This window comes from Colletes gigas, unplaced genomic scaffold, assembly GCF_013123115.1.
Source record: "Colletes gigas isolate AHSC1104 unplaced genomic scaffold, ASM1312311v1 Colletes_gigas_Sc00015, whole genome shotgun sequence".
NCBI classification, from domain to species: domain Eukaryota; kingdom Metazoa; phylum Arthropoda; class Insecta; order Hymenoptera; family Colletidae; genus Colletes; species Colletes gigas.
Window position 1 is genome coordinate 1,251,130 of NW_025106644.1, and position 15,489 is coordinate 1,266,618.

Sequence of the window (15,489 nt, forward strand, 5' to 3'; positions counted from 1 at the left end):
AGAGAGCGTTTGGAGCGTGTCGAAAGCGGGTACGTAGCGATCGGGCGCCGAAATAACAAAACTTGTCGATTGCTGCACGTCGACGGTAAACAAGATTCGTGCGTGCTTTCGTCGAACCTCGCACAACAAATCGAAATCACGAACGAGTAATTTACGTAAACGGTGGACGGTTTTGTCCAGCTTCGTTCACCGATACGAGCAATATTATCAATACGGTCACTGTCCATGACCCGCATATGGGTCATATCCGCTACGCTATTGGATACGTCGCCGAGAGACCGGACAGTGAATGCATTTGACCACAATTCGAATTTGCGTCCACGCTTGTTGAGAATAATCCAGACTTTTTTAGCGAGTCATTATTTTAAAAATTGTTTCTTAGACTCCCAATAATTATTTGGATTTTATTATGATTTTAATGAGTCTCGATATCGTGGTAAAAGGATTTACTGTTTGTGCACTGTTTGCATTTTAAATGAGCAAAGAAGGACTCTCAAGAAGTATCTCTCCTAGTACGATATTTCCTCGCTTATTGCGTCGATGTTTCCTCTGATCATCGCTGTCCAATGACCCACACGTGGGTCACTGCGGTTTTTACTCGACAAACGTCGCTCGTTTAAACTGAAAGCTTTCCTCCCTCGCTTATTGCATCGATGTTTCCTAGATCTTCGCTGTCCAATGACCCACACGTGGGTCACTGCGGTTTTTACTCGACAAACGTCGCTCGTTTAAATTCAAAGCTTTCCTCCCTCGCTTATTGCATCGATGTTTCCTCGATCTTCGCTGTCCAATGACCCACATGCGGGTCACGGGCGATTTTTTACTCGACAAACGTCGTCAATTTAAACTCAAAGCTTTCCTCCCTCGCTTATCGCATCGATGTTTCCTCGATCTTCGCTGTCCAATGACCCACATGCGGGTCACGGGCGATTTTTTACTCGACAAACGTCGCTCGTTTAAACTGAAAGCTTTCCTCCCTCGCTTATTGCATCGATGTTTCCTCGATCATCGCTGTCCAATGACCCACACGTGGGTCACTGCGGTTTTTACTCGACAAACGTCGCTCGTTTAAACTCAAAGCTTTCCTCCCTCGCTTATCACATCGATGTTTCCTCGATCTTCGCTGTCCAATGACCCACATGCGGGTCACGGGCGATTTTTTACTCGACAAACGTCGTCAATTTAAACTCAAAGCTTTCCTCCCTCGCTTATCGCATCGATGTTTCCTCGATCTTCGCTGTCCAATGACCCACATGCGGGTCACGGGCGATTTTTTACTCGACAAACGTCGTCAATTTAAACTCAAAGCTTTCCTCCCTCGCTTATCGCATCGATGTTTCCTCGATCTTCGCTGTCCAATGACCCACATGCGGGTCACGGGCGATTTTTTACTCGACAAACGTCGTCAATTTAAACTCAAAGCTTTCCCCCCTCGCTTATCGCATCGATGTTTCCTCGATCTTCGCTGTCCAATGACCCACATGCGGGTCACGGGCGATTTTTTACTCGGCAAACGTCGTCAATTTAAACTCAAAGCTTTCCTCCCTCGCTTATCGCATCGATGTTTCCTCGATCTTCGCTGTCCAATGACCCACATGTGGGTCACGGGCGATTTTTACTCAACAAACGTCGCCCATTCAAACGCAAAGCTTTCCTAAAACTGAAAAATGCAAGTATTATTTACAAGAGGAGATTGCTCGTATACCGAAACGAAGTCGGGACTAAACGGTTTCGTCCACTGTTCACGAAATGACTGTTCAACATCAGCAAGCAAAACACAGTTGCGTCCCTACGACTCATTCGTTTAAAAATTATTATTGCAAACGTGTTGTGTATCGTTGCTATGGCTACGATAGTGTCGTACGTCGAGTGTCAAACGTTTCGATTCGCAGGGAAAGGACGCGGCTCACTTCGTACCAGTCGCCATCGTTAAAAGGTGTTAAAAGAGAGAAGTTTCACGCAAAGAGAAAAAGTAAAATGAAAGTAAAAGAAGGAAAAGTAAAACGAAAAATTTGGACGAGTGTGAAAGAAACGAACGAACAAACAAACAAACGGACGGACAAAATTCAACGACAGAAAAAGAACAGAGGAGGCGTAAATGAAAGAAATTAGAACGTATGGGCGGTGGTATTATGGTATGCAGCAACGTACCTCACTACTGGGTGCTTGGGGGGTACGGATGGGTCCATGGGGCTGAAATAACAAAACAAAGGCAGTTGCTAACAAACACTAAACATGATAAATCGTCAAATCAAATTTCAGTTTATATGTATAAACCACCACCATTCTATATCACCACTTGCACACCTATATTTTTTGTTTTTCTTTTTTTTTACGATGCAACGAGAGGTCGTATAGCGTTTGGGACGAGATGTAACAGTTCTTGAGACTCGTTAAAATTATCTATCGTTAATATTAATTGGTAATTTGTTCTTAACAAAAAAAAATAAAAAAAGAAACGGAAAAAACGAGATAGTTAAACGGCATTACAAACTACGAAGAAACATTTTGGCAATCGTCGTACCTAAAAAAAAAAAAAAATATGTATTCACGTAACGCAAATATATGTATAGCTATGTTGTTCGAAACAAGCGAATTCGCACGTAAACACCTCTAATCGAAGACGCATGCACAAAACGAACACATGGGACCGAGATTTGTCTCGCGCGCGCTGGTAAAATATGATTCCTTTTTAATTGAGGATTCGGAAATAAATTGATACAACATATACAAGACAGTTTCAACATGTTTATTAATACGAAATTATTACTATTATTGCTTCTTAAAATTATTTTAAATAATATTTCTATCCTGTCTCTACGAGCCATTTACTGCCCTCCATTTTTATTTTATTCGCTTTTTCTTTTCTCTTGTTGCAATGATCTAAGGCAGACGTTTCTACAGGTTCATCGATTCGAAATTAGAAAAAAAAAGGACGGAAGAAAACAGAAATGCTAAAAACGATCCGGGCGTTTTGGACGGGCGTACAGAGTTGTGGAGTGCAGCAAAGAGCGTTCAAAACCATTTACAAATGCGCTATGTTCATTTATTACTTCGACGTACAAACGGTTGCGGCTGATACTTCGTCCGTTTATACGTTCTTTTTTTTTTTTTTTTTTTATAATGCGTAAAGACGATCGAGTTGCTTCTCGTTACCTTCTCTCGTTTTCTCACTGCCGTGCGCAACGCGTTAATATTAATTTGTCGCGCGGCCGTTTTTTTTTTTTTCTCTCCACGCATTCGATCTCGGTCTGAGCACGACAGGAATTATTAGAGACGATAAACCGTTACGTTTCAGCGAACACGCGTGCGTTATCAGACGCGTACCAGCGAGAACCGATTTACAAAGAAAATTCGATCGACGTTGTCGCGCCTCGAACAAGTAATTTGACGAAAGGGCATTGTCTGCCACTCGATCGAAGAGGAATCCGCGGATCAGCAACGCGTGCTGACGTTTCCATTTGGGCCGTCGATCGGCCACCCAACGAAAGAAAGAATCCGCGGATCAGCTGTGTTGGGAACGTTGACCATATCAGGCTGATGACCAATCCCCAAAGAGAGGGGAAGGCGCATAGAAGGCAGTGTCGAGACAACGGGTGAGGATTGACCATTAAAAGTTACGAACAAACCACCTATCGTTCTGCATTGGTGAAGTTCCATTTGCCCCCAGCTCAACAAGTTGGACCCCGAGGGGCACATCAGGATCCTCTGGAGAGATAACAAGAGTTCAAGAGGGGATCCCGGACGACTATCAACAGAAAGACCTCTTTCAAGCATTCCCAGATCCTTTGCAGACATTCCTCTATCTTCGTCCAGATACGATGGAGGAAGATGTTACGTCAGTTACCTCAAGAAGTTAAAGCATCACGATCCTTCTCCCACACTAGCAAAACTGTACCCCTCGTACCCTCTTGGTACCCTCTTGCGCTGGAGCGCAAACCTTAGCTTACTTAGAATATACCAAATCTGTTCATCAGAGAAGAGGAGGATCTGTTCATTATTTTCTTCAAGCTATTTGTATAAAAAATGAAATATCCTTTAACATCTGTAGAGGTGGTCCTAGGTCTGGCGTCTATGATCACTTCCACTCCAGAACTCATCACACGGCGTATCTAAAAGGGATCTTCCGTTGGTGCATCCTCCATTGCTCTTCAACCACATCTTTGATGATCTAGAAACTAAACTGACAGCACTTGCGGATAGAGTCATTGGTCTCATGAATTGACCAATAATAACCGCTGCCACCAAATAATGTTGTGCCCCTCAGGGTTCAACGCGTTGTGTGGGAAGATTCGGGAGTCGTTGAGGAATAGGTGGTTTATTCGTGACTTTTAATTGTCACGGCCTTTTATGCGCCTGCCCCTCTCTTTGGGGATTGGTCATGAGCCTGATATGGCCAACGTTCCCAACCGGGAGTCGCGATCAGCACATATTGCATACAGCTGATCCGTGGGATTCTTTCTTTCGTTGTGTTTGGCCGATCAACTGCCCCATTATCACGTGTTGCTGATCCGCGGATTCCTTTTCAATTAAGCGGCAGACAACGTCCTTTCATAAAATTACTTATTCGAGGCACAACATCGTTTATCGACGATAAAAAATACAAGCCATGTCGAACACTAAAGAAATCGATCCATAATCATATTTTCGTAATTTCGGACGATGGTATATCGGTTAAGAAACACTAAAGTTTACATGTAAAGCATACTTGATATCACCATGCAGTTGAAATTAAAGTAAAACGTAGGCACAAACTTATATTCTGATCCGTGGAAGTGGACTTAAATAAGATCTTAGTCGTTAACTGTAATCGAAATAAGCCACGCTCCGTTCGGTCATTCGTTCGCGCACGCGCACTCCACCTTTCGCTCGCGCACGCGCACTGAACTTTCTCCCGCGCATGCGCACCACCCTTTCTCTCGTTCGTTCGTTCCACGCATTCACGATCTATCGTAACACATTACAAACATGTTCCTTTGTTTCTCTCTCTCTCTCTCTCTCTCTGTCTCATCGTGTAATTTTTTTTTTCTTTTTCTTGCTTTCTTATAAATAATAGTATGATAAATTGTTATTTCTGTTGTTGTTGTTGTCGTCGTTCGGCACGTACACGATCTACACAAACACTGACCAGATTACTCTACGCTAAACTCGCGATGAAATTCTTGAAAAACTAGTGAATCGGTTTTCTTCTCCTTGTTCGTTTCTTCGTTTAGCAAAATACGTGTGAAATGTACAATATCAAAAAGAGGAAGGCACGCAGTTTACGATAACGGGGTAGTATCCGGTCTACGCAAAGTTCATCTTCGTTTTTACGATATATTGCGCCCCCATGCAAGCCCAATACACGCGCTTAGTAGAGGATAACGAGCCGGATGTTTTGGTCGCGAGCAAAATTATCGCGTTCTTGTCGTGAATTTTTATACTAAGCGCGGCATTGTCTCGTCAAGAAACACAATGGATAAACAAAGTAATTTCCTGTCGTCATACGATGACTGCCAAAAATATATATAGTATTTATATATGTATATATATATATATATATATATAGGTCTATATATATATATATATATATATATATACAGGTCTCTATGTTATATATTTCTATTGATTAATTAGTACAATATGGATCGAGTTACAATAATCAATATACAAAGAAACGAGTAACCAATAATCGTTTATGGCCTGTCTGTACCGATAAATCTTTGCACCTGTTCACGCGTTCCCTTCGAAATCAGTTATATACGCAATCGACGTTGAACCGTGATAGGTTGAATGCAAAATAAAAATAAATGCGAATATCGCGAATTGCCGGTCACTGCAATCGAGTAGCACGCTATTGTTTAATTCGTTAGTCGGTTTCGATATCAGTCTCATACAAGGTTAAGAAAGGAAAGAGCTTCTTGCTGCTGGTATTTTGTTGTTGTCGTGTGTTTAATGTAAAATATACAATGTAAAAGAAAAAAGGAAAAAAGAAAATGCACATTTACGGTCGCGAGGCGTCGTTCCTTTTTGTTATTCTTTCGTTCGGATTGAAATCGTCTTCGCGCGAAAGGGAAGAAAAACAAAATAATAATAACAGCGGAATGCCTTTAGCCATACATTTCACCGATTACGCGTAGCGATTCAACATCGAAAAATGAAAGTGTATAATAGTACTCGTTGAATTGCACCAACCGAACAGTGTAAAAAAAAAAAAGAAAAAAAAAAAATCCTAATCGTTTTTACGATCGGACTCGTTAAATGCCGGAGAAACCAAGGAAACCCGATATAAATGGTCGCGAAATTTTCGCGTGATCGAACAACTGAACATCCCCTCGTTATAACGACTTTTTCCAATGTAATTGTATTTACAAAAATTGCATGTGTGTAACGCGATATACACACACACACACACACACACACACACACGCGCGCGTAATTCGCGCGTTATCGGGCGAAATTTTTTCATACGAACGAACGTTTTCGAACGACGAGTAAAAAAAAAAAAAAAAGAAAAGAAAGTTCACTCGTATAAAAACGACAATTTATGTTATAGAATGAAAATATACGTCGCGTGGTAAACGAATAAAAATTTCACTGTAGAATCGAATAAACGTCGCGAACGAGTCCGCCGCGCATCGCTTTCAGTCGTCGTTCGTCGTTCGAACGAACCGTTTCCGTCCGCCCGCGCGAATTCGTACGGAGTAACGGGGATTACCCCATGGTGGTTCTCGCCTGAACGAGTTCGCGTTCGACGTGGACCGCGCGTCAAAAAACTAAACGCAAATTTCACACTTTCGTGAGGAACCTATGCTGGATATCATATATATATATATAAAAAGAAACAATAAAAATAAAAAGAAACGAAGTTAAGGACTTTGTGAGAAGAAAAAGGGAGGGGGGGTAGAGTAAACGAGTATCGAAACTCGGAAAATGCAACTGTTTCTGGTATCTTGGGATGACGCGAGAAAAACAAAAATGAAAAAAGGAAAAAGTATTGCACTAACAGGGAAGAGGAGATTAATTGTTATCCAACATATTTTCCCGGGATCGTAAGAATACGATACAGAAATACGGTAATTACAGGGCGATAACGTTATTCTACAGTTTCATCGTAATCCTACGTAATATTGTTAACAGAGAGATAAGAAAAAAAAAAAAAAATGAACGTGAGAAGGATTAAAAGAATACGCTACGTAGGAAGTCACGCTTGGCCACTCGATCAGATTTTAACTAGTTCTTTTTATTTAGCCAAGCAAAGTGGCTGGCGTGTATATCGGGCCGTTGCTCGATATTCGGCGTACGGCTCGCTCTCATTTCAGCTCGAGGGAAACAAGGCGAGACTTCACCCTTCACTTAGAAAACCTGTCAATGCATGAATGAATTGTTTTACATGTACTCCATTTATCTTTGTGAAATCGATCGCGCGACGTTTTGTTAGTACAATTATATACCACTTTGACGAACGTTCGGAGTGCTCGCGCGCGCGCGCGCGCGTACGCGTTTTCGTTTTTGGCCGTCGACAAAACACGTCCAGTGCAAACAACGGAAACGGGTGTCGAGAATAATCGCGATTGTTCGACGGACACGGAAATTGCTATGCGTCGTTACGGTGCTGAAGCTTGAACGCCAACCTAACCTAACTTCTAAGCACCCACAGCACCGGAAGATTTGATCTTTCTGTCTTTAAATTCGCGACAAACGTTTTTTTTTATCGACCGTCGGTAAAGACGAAACCCCCGAATGCTCGCGTTTCACGTCACTGGATTTCCGACTTCCGTCGAAAATTGTTCTGGATCAGAGCTGCACAACGCCAGACATGTTCCGGTAGCCCACGCAGTATAATCGTAATTCGATTCCGTGTTCTGTCCCAGTCTCGCGTGTCGATAGAAACAAAGTACGATCGATATTACGGATCGAATGTCAGTCTCGCTCGTCGTGGACCCCCCCCCCCCCACTATTACTTTAAACGAAAGCGGAGGGAACTTCCACGACAGGCTACTGCGTCGCCGATTCGCGCAGTAAACGCGATAGTCGAGCGCGCGGCTACTGCGCCGCCGGTCTGCGCAGCTCTGTTCTGGATCATCGACAAACGGTAAACGCGCGCTCGTTCTTACTCTAGGGGTAAAGAGGGTAAAGAAAAAAACGAAGCCGAGGGTATATGTCACGACGTACGAATACGTATAAAAATAGAAAGAAGATCGGGTATATGTATATCTTTAGATGAGCGGCATACGAGTGCACGTTCGGTATAGTTGGCAGGCTGAGTTAGGAAAGGCACAAATTCGAGTGCTACATCTAAGTGGATAAGGCGCCTTCCTGCATCGTCGCGCGTGTCAGGAAGACATTCGTATTCTCGAATCGTTGCGTTCGCACGACCGCGAGAGACAGACCCGCGCGAGATCCTCCGAATATTCGCGAGAATCCCATCGCACCGTCACGCCTGACACCCATGACATTTGTCAACATATTTTTGCATGTTCGTTGAAATTCGTGTATCTCGTTTGGATTTAGTTTCCTCGACAATTTTTTTATAGGCTCCCCGTGAGAAAATATCGCGCATAGAACGAATAAAAAATTAGTTATTTACAATTCTTTTTGACGGAAACGAGAATTTTGCCCGCTTTTGTTATCGGCGTTTGCGATTCTTATAGAATTCCCGCGCGTTTCCGGGGATCACCGACGGGCTGTCAATTGATATTCGTTCGTTCGTTTATATGTTCCCATCGCGAGAACGGGATTCTCGAACCTTACACCTCGGCGACACGCCACAGAATAACGGAGCCAAAACGTCGTTTCTTTTTTCTCTCCAAACGCGTCCCCCGGGCGAGAACGATCCGGTCGAGAGCGTTGGGTCGTACACAACGTGCGCAACGTTTCTGCGCACGATTCCTCGAGGCCGATCGCACAAACAAATGCGTTAGGCGGTGTGTGTGTTTCTGGTCTCGGCAGCACATTTGGTCGCATGTTAAGTTTTCGCGCGTCTCTATGGCCATTTGCTTGTCGGAACCCGAGCGAAGCCAAGCTTTAATCGGTTCACGTCCTGTAGCATAGAATACACACACCGGTATAAATTAATGTCGAAGAATTAAGCGATGCACCAATGGCTATGCTCTGTGTTCGAGAATTGGCAACAAATGGAAAAAAAAATGAAAAAAAAAAAATTCTTTTCGGTTTTAATTCATCCGCCCTGTATCGACGATGAGTACAGTGACCATATCGTGAAAGTACGTGTTATTTTTTTTATTTTTTTTTATTTTTATTTTTTTTTTTTTTACAAGCACGAACCCGGGTTTACTCTCGTTATTCTGTGGCCTCTGCGTCCTCGGTTCCAACTACACTTTCATTATAAACCGTTTCGCTTGTTCTCTCTACGCGTCTAACGCAATCACGCGTCCTCGTCGCTTGTACGATTACCGTAATGGCGGCAAGATCAAAGTCCCATGTTAAATATATACGTGTACGTATATAAAATTAGGTAATAAATCAAGGATTATGCCTCGCTACAACTCAAGTCAAAAAGGGATGCACAATGAGTATGCGAGGTGGCCCGAACTCAGCCAAGCAGTATTACTTTCGTCGACGGATACCGTAGGGCACATTCTCTGTCAATACTCGAGCGTTCGAACGTTAAGAGAGCATCGTAACGACGGAACGGACACGGAACGTGGAACGGAACGTGGATACGGACCAAAATTGTACGTTGCACACGATGTGTATATACATATATATATATATATATACATACGTTTGCGGTTCTTTTCTACTCGTCTCTAACAAACGAATCGTACTCCTGTAGGACAGAGAGACCATAACGTTTTTTTTTTTCTTGTCTACCAAGAAACGAACTAAAGGGGTTGGGGTTTAGAGAGGGGGGGAGGGGGCTATAGAAACCTTTCGAGCAAACGTTTGCGGGACAAAATAGAGTAAAGATAGAGAAAATAAGGAAGAAAGAAAATGAAAGAAACGGTACGAGCGAGCGAACGCGTTTCGGCTTCGGGATAAAAAAATTGGCGCAATAAATAAATAAAACTACGAAACGTCATGGACAAGCTACGTGTAATTCGTGGCTTTCACTGATAATGGTCGCTGCTGGCTCATCGGATCTGTTTAGCCGATCATACTGTATAGTTTTCGTTTTCACAACATAGTGTATATACGTGTTACAAAAGAGACGTATACGATATAGAAATGTATATCGTATGTATATACGGTTTTCAGAATTACATAGTCATTGTGCATCCTTAAAACAGAAATATCATAATCGCATGCAAACGATAGGTTCGACTCGTTTAAACTATTTCAGCATGAATGTAAGAAAACACAGTCCAAGATTCGTTCGTTTTTGTCGGATCCATTAATACGCATGCATCTGGGGGAGGGCCCACTGCAAAAGCTCTCGCGCGTCTTCTATTGCTTTTTTTGCCTCGTTCTGCGTTAGTTTTCGATCGATCCGTCCCGGTGAAAATATCAAATCGTACCGATCGAATTGGTTCGCCGCGCGACGAGCGTAAAGGAACGAAAATCTGCCGGCGATCGTGAATTCAAAAAAAAAATTTGCTCTTTTTTAATTTCGCGGATCTCCGAAAAACCGTTATTTCTCAAATGCTTCGAATCGGTTCGTTCGTTCGGGTCGACTTTTCGATTTTATAAAAAAATTAGTTACTTGGCCGACGTTCGATATACTTTGCGGACGAACAGTGGTATTTTACAGTGGTACATGTACTAGCATGCTGTCAAATATCGGAAAAAAGATGTCTAGTCGATATATACGTTTAGTTAGGAAGCGACAAATAGAAACACTTACCGTTTGGAGAACCTCGACGATAATTTTGAGAAAAAGGACGGTCTCGCTAGCGGGCTAATTGCATTCGTGTCCTGCGTGTGAGTGTGACCCTGAAAAGACCATGAAAAATATTTGTAGGATTATTACGTCGCTTTATAATACATTCCTTATAATTAAGTATACTATATTTGTATAAAATATTATTTCAGCATTTTGTATTCTGGTTTAGCTGTACAAATTTGTGAAAAAAGTATAACTAGTTAAAATATATTATTCAATAATAATAATAATAATAATAATAATAATAATAATAATAATAATAATAATTCTTTATAATTAAATATACTATATTTTTGTATAATAGTATTTCAGCATTTTGTATTCTGGTTTAGCTGTATAAATTTGTGAAAAGAGTACAGCTCATTAAAATGTACTATTCAATAATAATAATAATAATAATAATAATTCTCTATAATTAAATATACTACATTTTTGTATAATAGTATTTCAGCATTTTGTATTCTGGTTTAGCTGTATAAATTTGTGAAAAGAGTACAGCTCATTAAAATGTACTATTCAATAATAATAATAATAATTCTTTATAATTAAATATACTATATTTTTTTTTATAATATTATTTCAACATTTTGTATTCTGTATTAGCTGTATAAGTGTGAAAAAAGAGCATAGCCGTTAAAACGTACTATCCAATAATAATAATAACAATAACAATTCTCTATATGTGAATATACTATATTTTTTTGTATCATTTCAATATTTTCTATTCTGGTTTAGTTGTATAAATTTGTGAAATGAGCAGAACTCGTTAAAATATATTATTTAATAATAATAATAATAATAATAATAATAATAATTCTCTATAATTAAATATACTATATTCCTATATCATTTGAATATTTTGTATTCTGGTTTAGCTATATAAAATTTGCAAAAAGAATATAACTCGTTAAAATATATTATTCAATAATAATAATAACAATTCCCTATGTTTGAATATACTGTATTTTCACATCATTTTAATATCTTTTATACTGGTTTAGCTGCATAAATTTGTAAAAAGAGCGTAACTCGTTAAAATGTACTATTCAATAATAATAATAATAATAATAATAAAAATAATAATTCTCTATAATTAAATATAGTATATTTTTATATCATTTTAATATTTTGTATTCTGGTTTAGCTGTATAAATTTATAAAAAGAGATCATTATCACTTATTAATTATTATTCAACAATAGTATACACTGGAAACTGATTAATTGCTACAAAAATAATAATACTGATTTATATTTGTAATAAATAAACTTCTTCTCACACGTGTAAATCTTTTTATAATTAATAATACTACAAAACAATTATAATTATATTTGTTACACGTAACACGTTAAAAATTGAATCGTAACAAAATTCATCCGGGTTACAAAAACGTAAAATAATTTTTGTTTGTTTCTATTCCGAGAACTCGTGTATCAGATAAGAATAAAAGACGTACGAACCTGAGTATGATTTCGCTGCGCTCTATTTTGGCCAGAGTGGAACGTGCTACGACTTGGAACATTTCGAGGAAATGCTGGTGTTGTAGGTGTTGCCAGTCTATTACTTGGAGACACACCCAAGCTAATTAGAAATAGTTGTTTTTGTTATATTAATGTTGCTCGATATGGTTCGCTGCGTGTATAGTAACTATGTGTAAATAATTGCTTTGTCCGTGTCGATTTCTTTGCTACCGTTTTTGTCTTTTCTCTTTATCACGACTTTCGTTACGGAGGAAGCAAAAGACAAGATGCAAAGAAAACACCAGGAAAAAAAAAAAAAAATTTAGAAGAAGAATAGTAGGATGTAAAAAGTAAACAAAATCTTCGCTTTCAGCGCGACAAATGTCCTTTAAGAGGACGGTTTTATAATGCACAAGCGATGTTTCTACGTCTTGCAAGACAAGCTTCGATAGTTTTCAGCTAAGAAAGCAGAACTTGTTAAACAATTTACGCTAACGAAGAGAGTTACACGAATGATCGGGGTACAATGTACCGAGAAACATTTGTTTGCAACATGCGTCGATAGAAGAGAACATTTAGTAAAAGTTAGTCGGTTTTTACTGACAACGCGACGAGACAATAACAGAAACGGTTAATTGCAACGGTAAATATACCGGCACGTGCATGGATGGTTCATACATAACCGACTGCTCTTCTATAGAACTCTAATTATTACGAATAATACTATTAAATGTGGTTCGTATATAAAAATGTTCCGAATGCCTACAGTACATGATGTTAGAATTAGAATCTTTATTAGTATACCTCTATGAAGTTCGTATACTAATTTGAAGCGTTATAATACTTACTGTAAGTCTCTCACACTTTCGAAAAAAGATACGCTACAACGTACATGCGAATTACTCCATAAACGGTAAAGTTAAACTGTTCTACGTATACTGTTTCTGTATTTTAATGGCCGATTTAGCTTGTGTTCGCGGTAGCGCGTGAGTCCGTGGAGTACCAATCGAGAACGATGTAACGAGAAATGAGGTATAAAGAAATGAAAGAGGCGACCAAAGCCGGATGATCAGAATAGAAATAATAAATTTGCGATAGATAGACGTGCAAGTTAGAAACAAAAAGGAAAGTAAATGGAGCTAAATGACCAGAAACTGTCCTAGAGAACCTACGAAGACAATTTCAAATCCTCGACCGCGGGTCCTAGTTACCCTAAGAGAGTTAGTGGCCCAGAAATAAACAAGTAAACAAACGAACGAATTGGTGGGGAGGGGGGAAAAAAATATGTATCCGAATATATCTCTCGCAAGAGTAGGGTGCTCCAATAGTCTAGCGTGGAATTGCAAGTTACTTTTCATTCTTCGATGATCCACCATCGGCGCGATCGACTTAACCCTTTTAATGTGCAGCAAATTACAAAAATTTAGTTAAAAACGATATCAGTAGTTGGTCATTTATTGTCAGATGTACTGATAAGAATGCGGAAAGAAATGAATGTTAAATATTTGCTACGATAGATCATCTGCATCTTTATGAATGTAGTCTGGGGGAAAAAGAGAGATTGGATTCAGGTTAAGAGGCATATGGTAGACCATGAGTAACTAAAATGAATACCCGAGTAATATGTTTGCATACAAGTTGCAATTTCAAGATTGATATTTCTTTACGTTGATATTTATGCTTCGCTTTCTGTACATAGTTACATAAGGCAACGACTAATATTTTAGTACTTTTTACAAGCCATGACAGTTTTGCTATGTAGCATTAAATATCCAAAGTTGGATCCTGATGTAAACCTGCCAATTTATGTTGCTTTTAATATTTTTAACTGAGAAAGCTAGATGCCCACAGAACTCTGACCTTCTACGTTCCTCAAGGGATTCCCATGACTGATATTTTCTTCTACAATAATTTCTTTACATTCATATTTGTGCCTTGTGTTCTGTACATACTTATATAAACTAACGACTACTATTTTAGTACTTTGTACAAGGTATGACATTTTTACTATGTGGCTTAACCCTTTTAATGTACAGTAAATTACAAAAATTTAGTCAAAAACGATATCAGTAGTCGGTTATTTATTGTCAGATGTACTGATAAGAATGCGGAAAGAAATAGATGTTAAATATTTGCTACGATAGATCATCTGCATCTTTATGAATGTAGTCTGGGGGAAAAAGAGAGGTTAGATTCAGGTTAAGAGGCATGTGGTACACCATAAGTAACTACAATGAATACCCGAGTAATATGTTTGCATACAAGTTGCAATTCCAAGATTGATATTTCTTTACGTTGATATTTATGCTTCGCTTTCTGTACATAGTTACATAAGGTAACGACTAATATTTTAGTACTTTTTACAAGCCATGACAGTTTTGCTATGTAGCATTAAATATCCAAAGTTGGATCCTGATGTAAACCTGCCAATTTATGTTGCTTTTAATATTTTTAACTGAGAAAGCTAGATGCCCACAGAACTCTGACCTTCTACGTTCCTCAAGGGATTCCCATGACTGATATTTTCTTCTACAATAATTTCTTTACATTCATATTTGTGCCTTGTGTTCTGTACATACTTATATAAACTAACGACTACTATTTTAGTACTTTGTACAAGGTATGACATTTTTACTATGTGGCTTAACCCTTTTAATGTACAGTAAATTACAAAAATTTAGTCAAAAACGATATCAGTAGTCGGTTATTTATTGTCAGATGTACTGATAAGAATGCAGAAAGAAATAGATGTTAAATATTTGCTACGATAGATCATCTGCATCTTTATGAAAGTAGTCTGGGGGAAAAAGAGAGGTTAGATTCAGGTTAAGAGGCATGTGGTACACCATAAGTAACTACAATGAATACCCGAGTAATATGTTTGCATACAAGTTGCAATTCCAAGATTGATATTTCTTTACGTTGATATTTATGCTTCGCTTTCTGTACATAGTTACATAAGGTAACGACTAATATTTTAGTACTTTTTACAAGCCATGACAGTTTTGCTATGTAGCATTAAATATCCAAAGTTGGATCCTGATGTAAACCTGCCAATTTATGTTGCTTTTAATGTTTTTAACTGAGAAAGCTAGATGCCCACAGAACTCTGACCTTCTACGTTCCTCAAGGGATTCCCATGACTGATATTTTCTTCTACAATAATTTCTTTACATTCATATTTGTGCCTTGTGTTCTGTACATA

General features: G+C 39.1%; 1 protein-coding gene across 18 annotated transcripts in view; it reads right to left on the reverse strand.

The window, feature by feature from the left end:
* Positions 1-15,489, reverse strand: part of LOC122399983 (serine/threonine-protein kinase MARK2-like) — a 138,122-nt gene that overhangs the window by 6,304 nt on the left and 116,329 nt on the right. For 15 of the 18 annotated variants that reach the window (XM_043401126.1, XM_043401120.1, XM_043401117.1 and 12 more), the window contains 3 exons: positions 12,285-12,405; positions 10,787-10,875; positions 2,152-2,193 (listed from right to left, as the gene is read on the reverse strand). In XM_043401126.1, coding sequence (XP_043257061.1) covers positions 2,152-2,193; positions 10,787-10,875; positions 12,285-12,405 — 252 coding nt within the window. The other 3 variants (XM_043401124.1, XM_043401125.1, XM_043401121.1) reach the window with 3 other exon arrangements.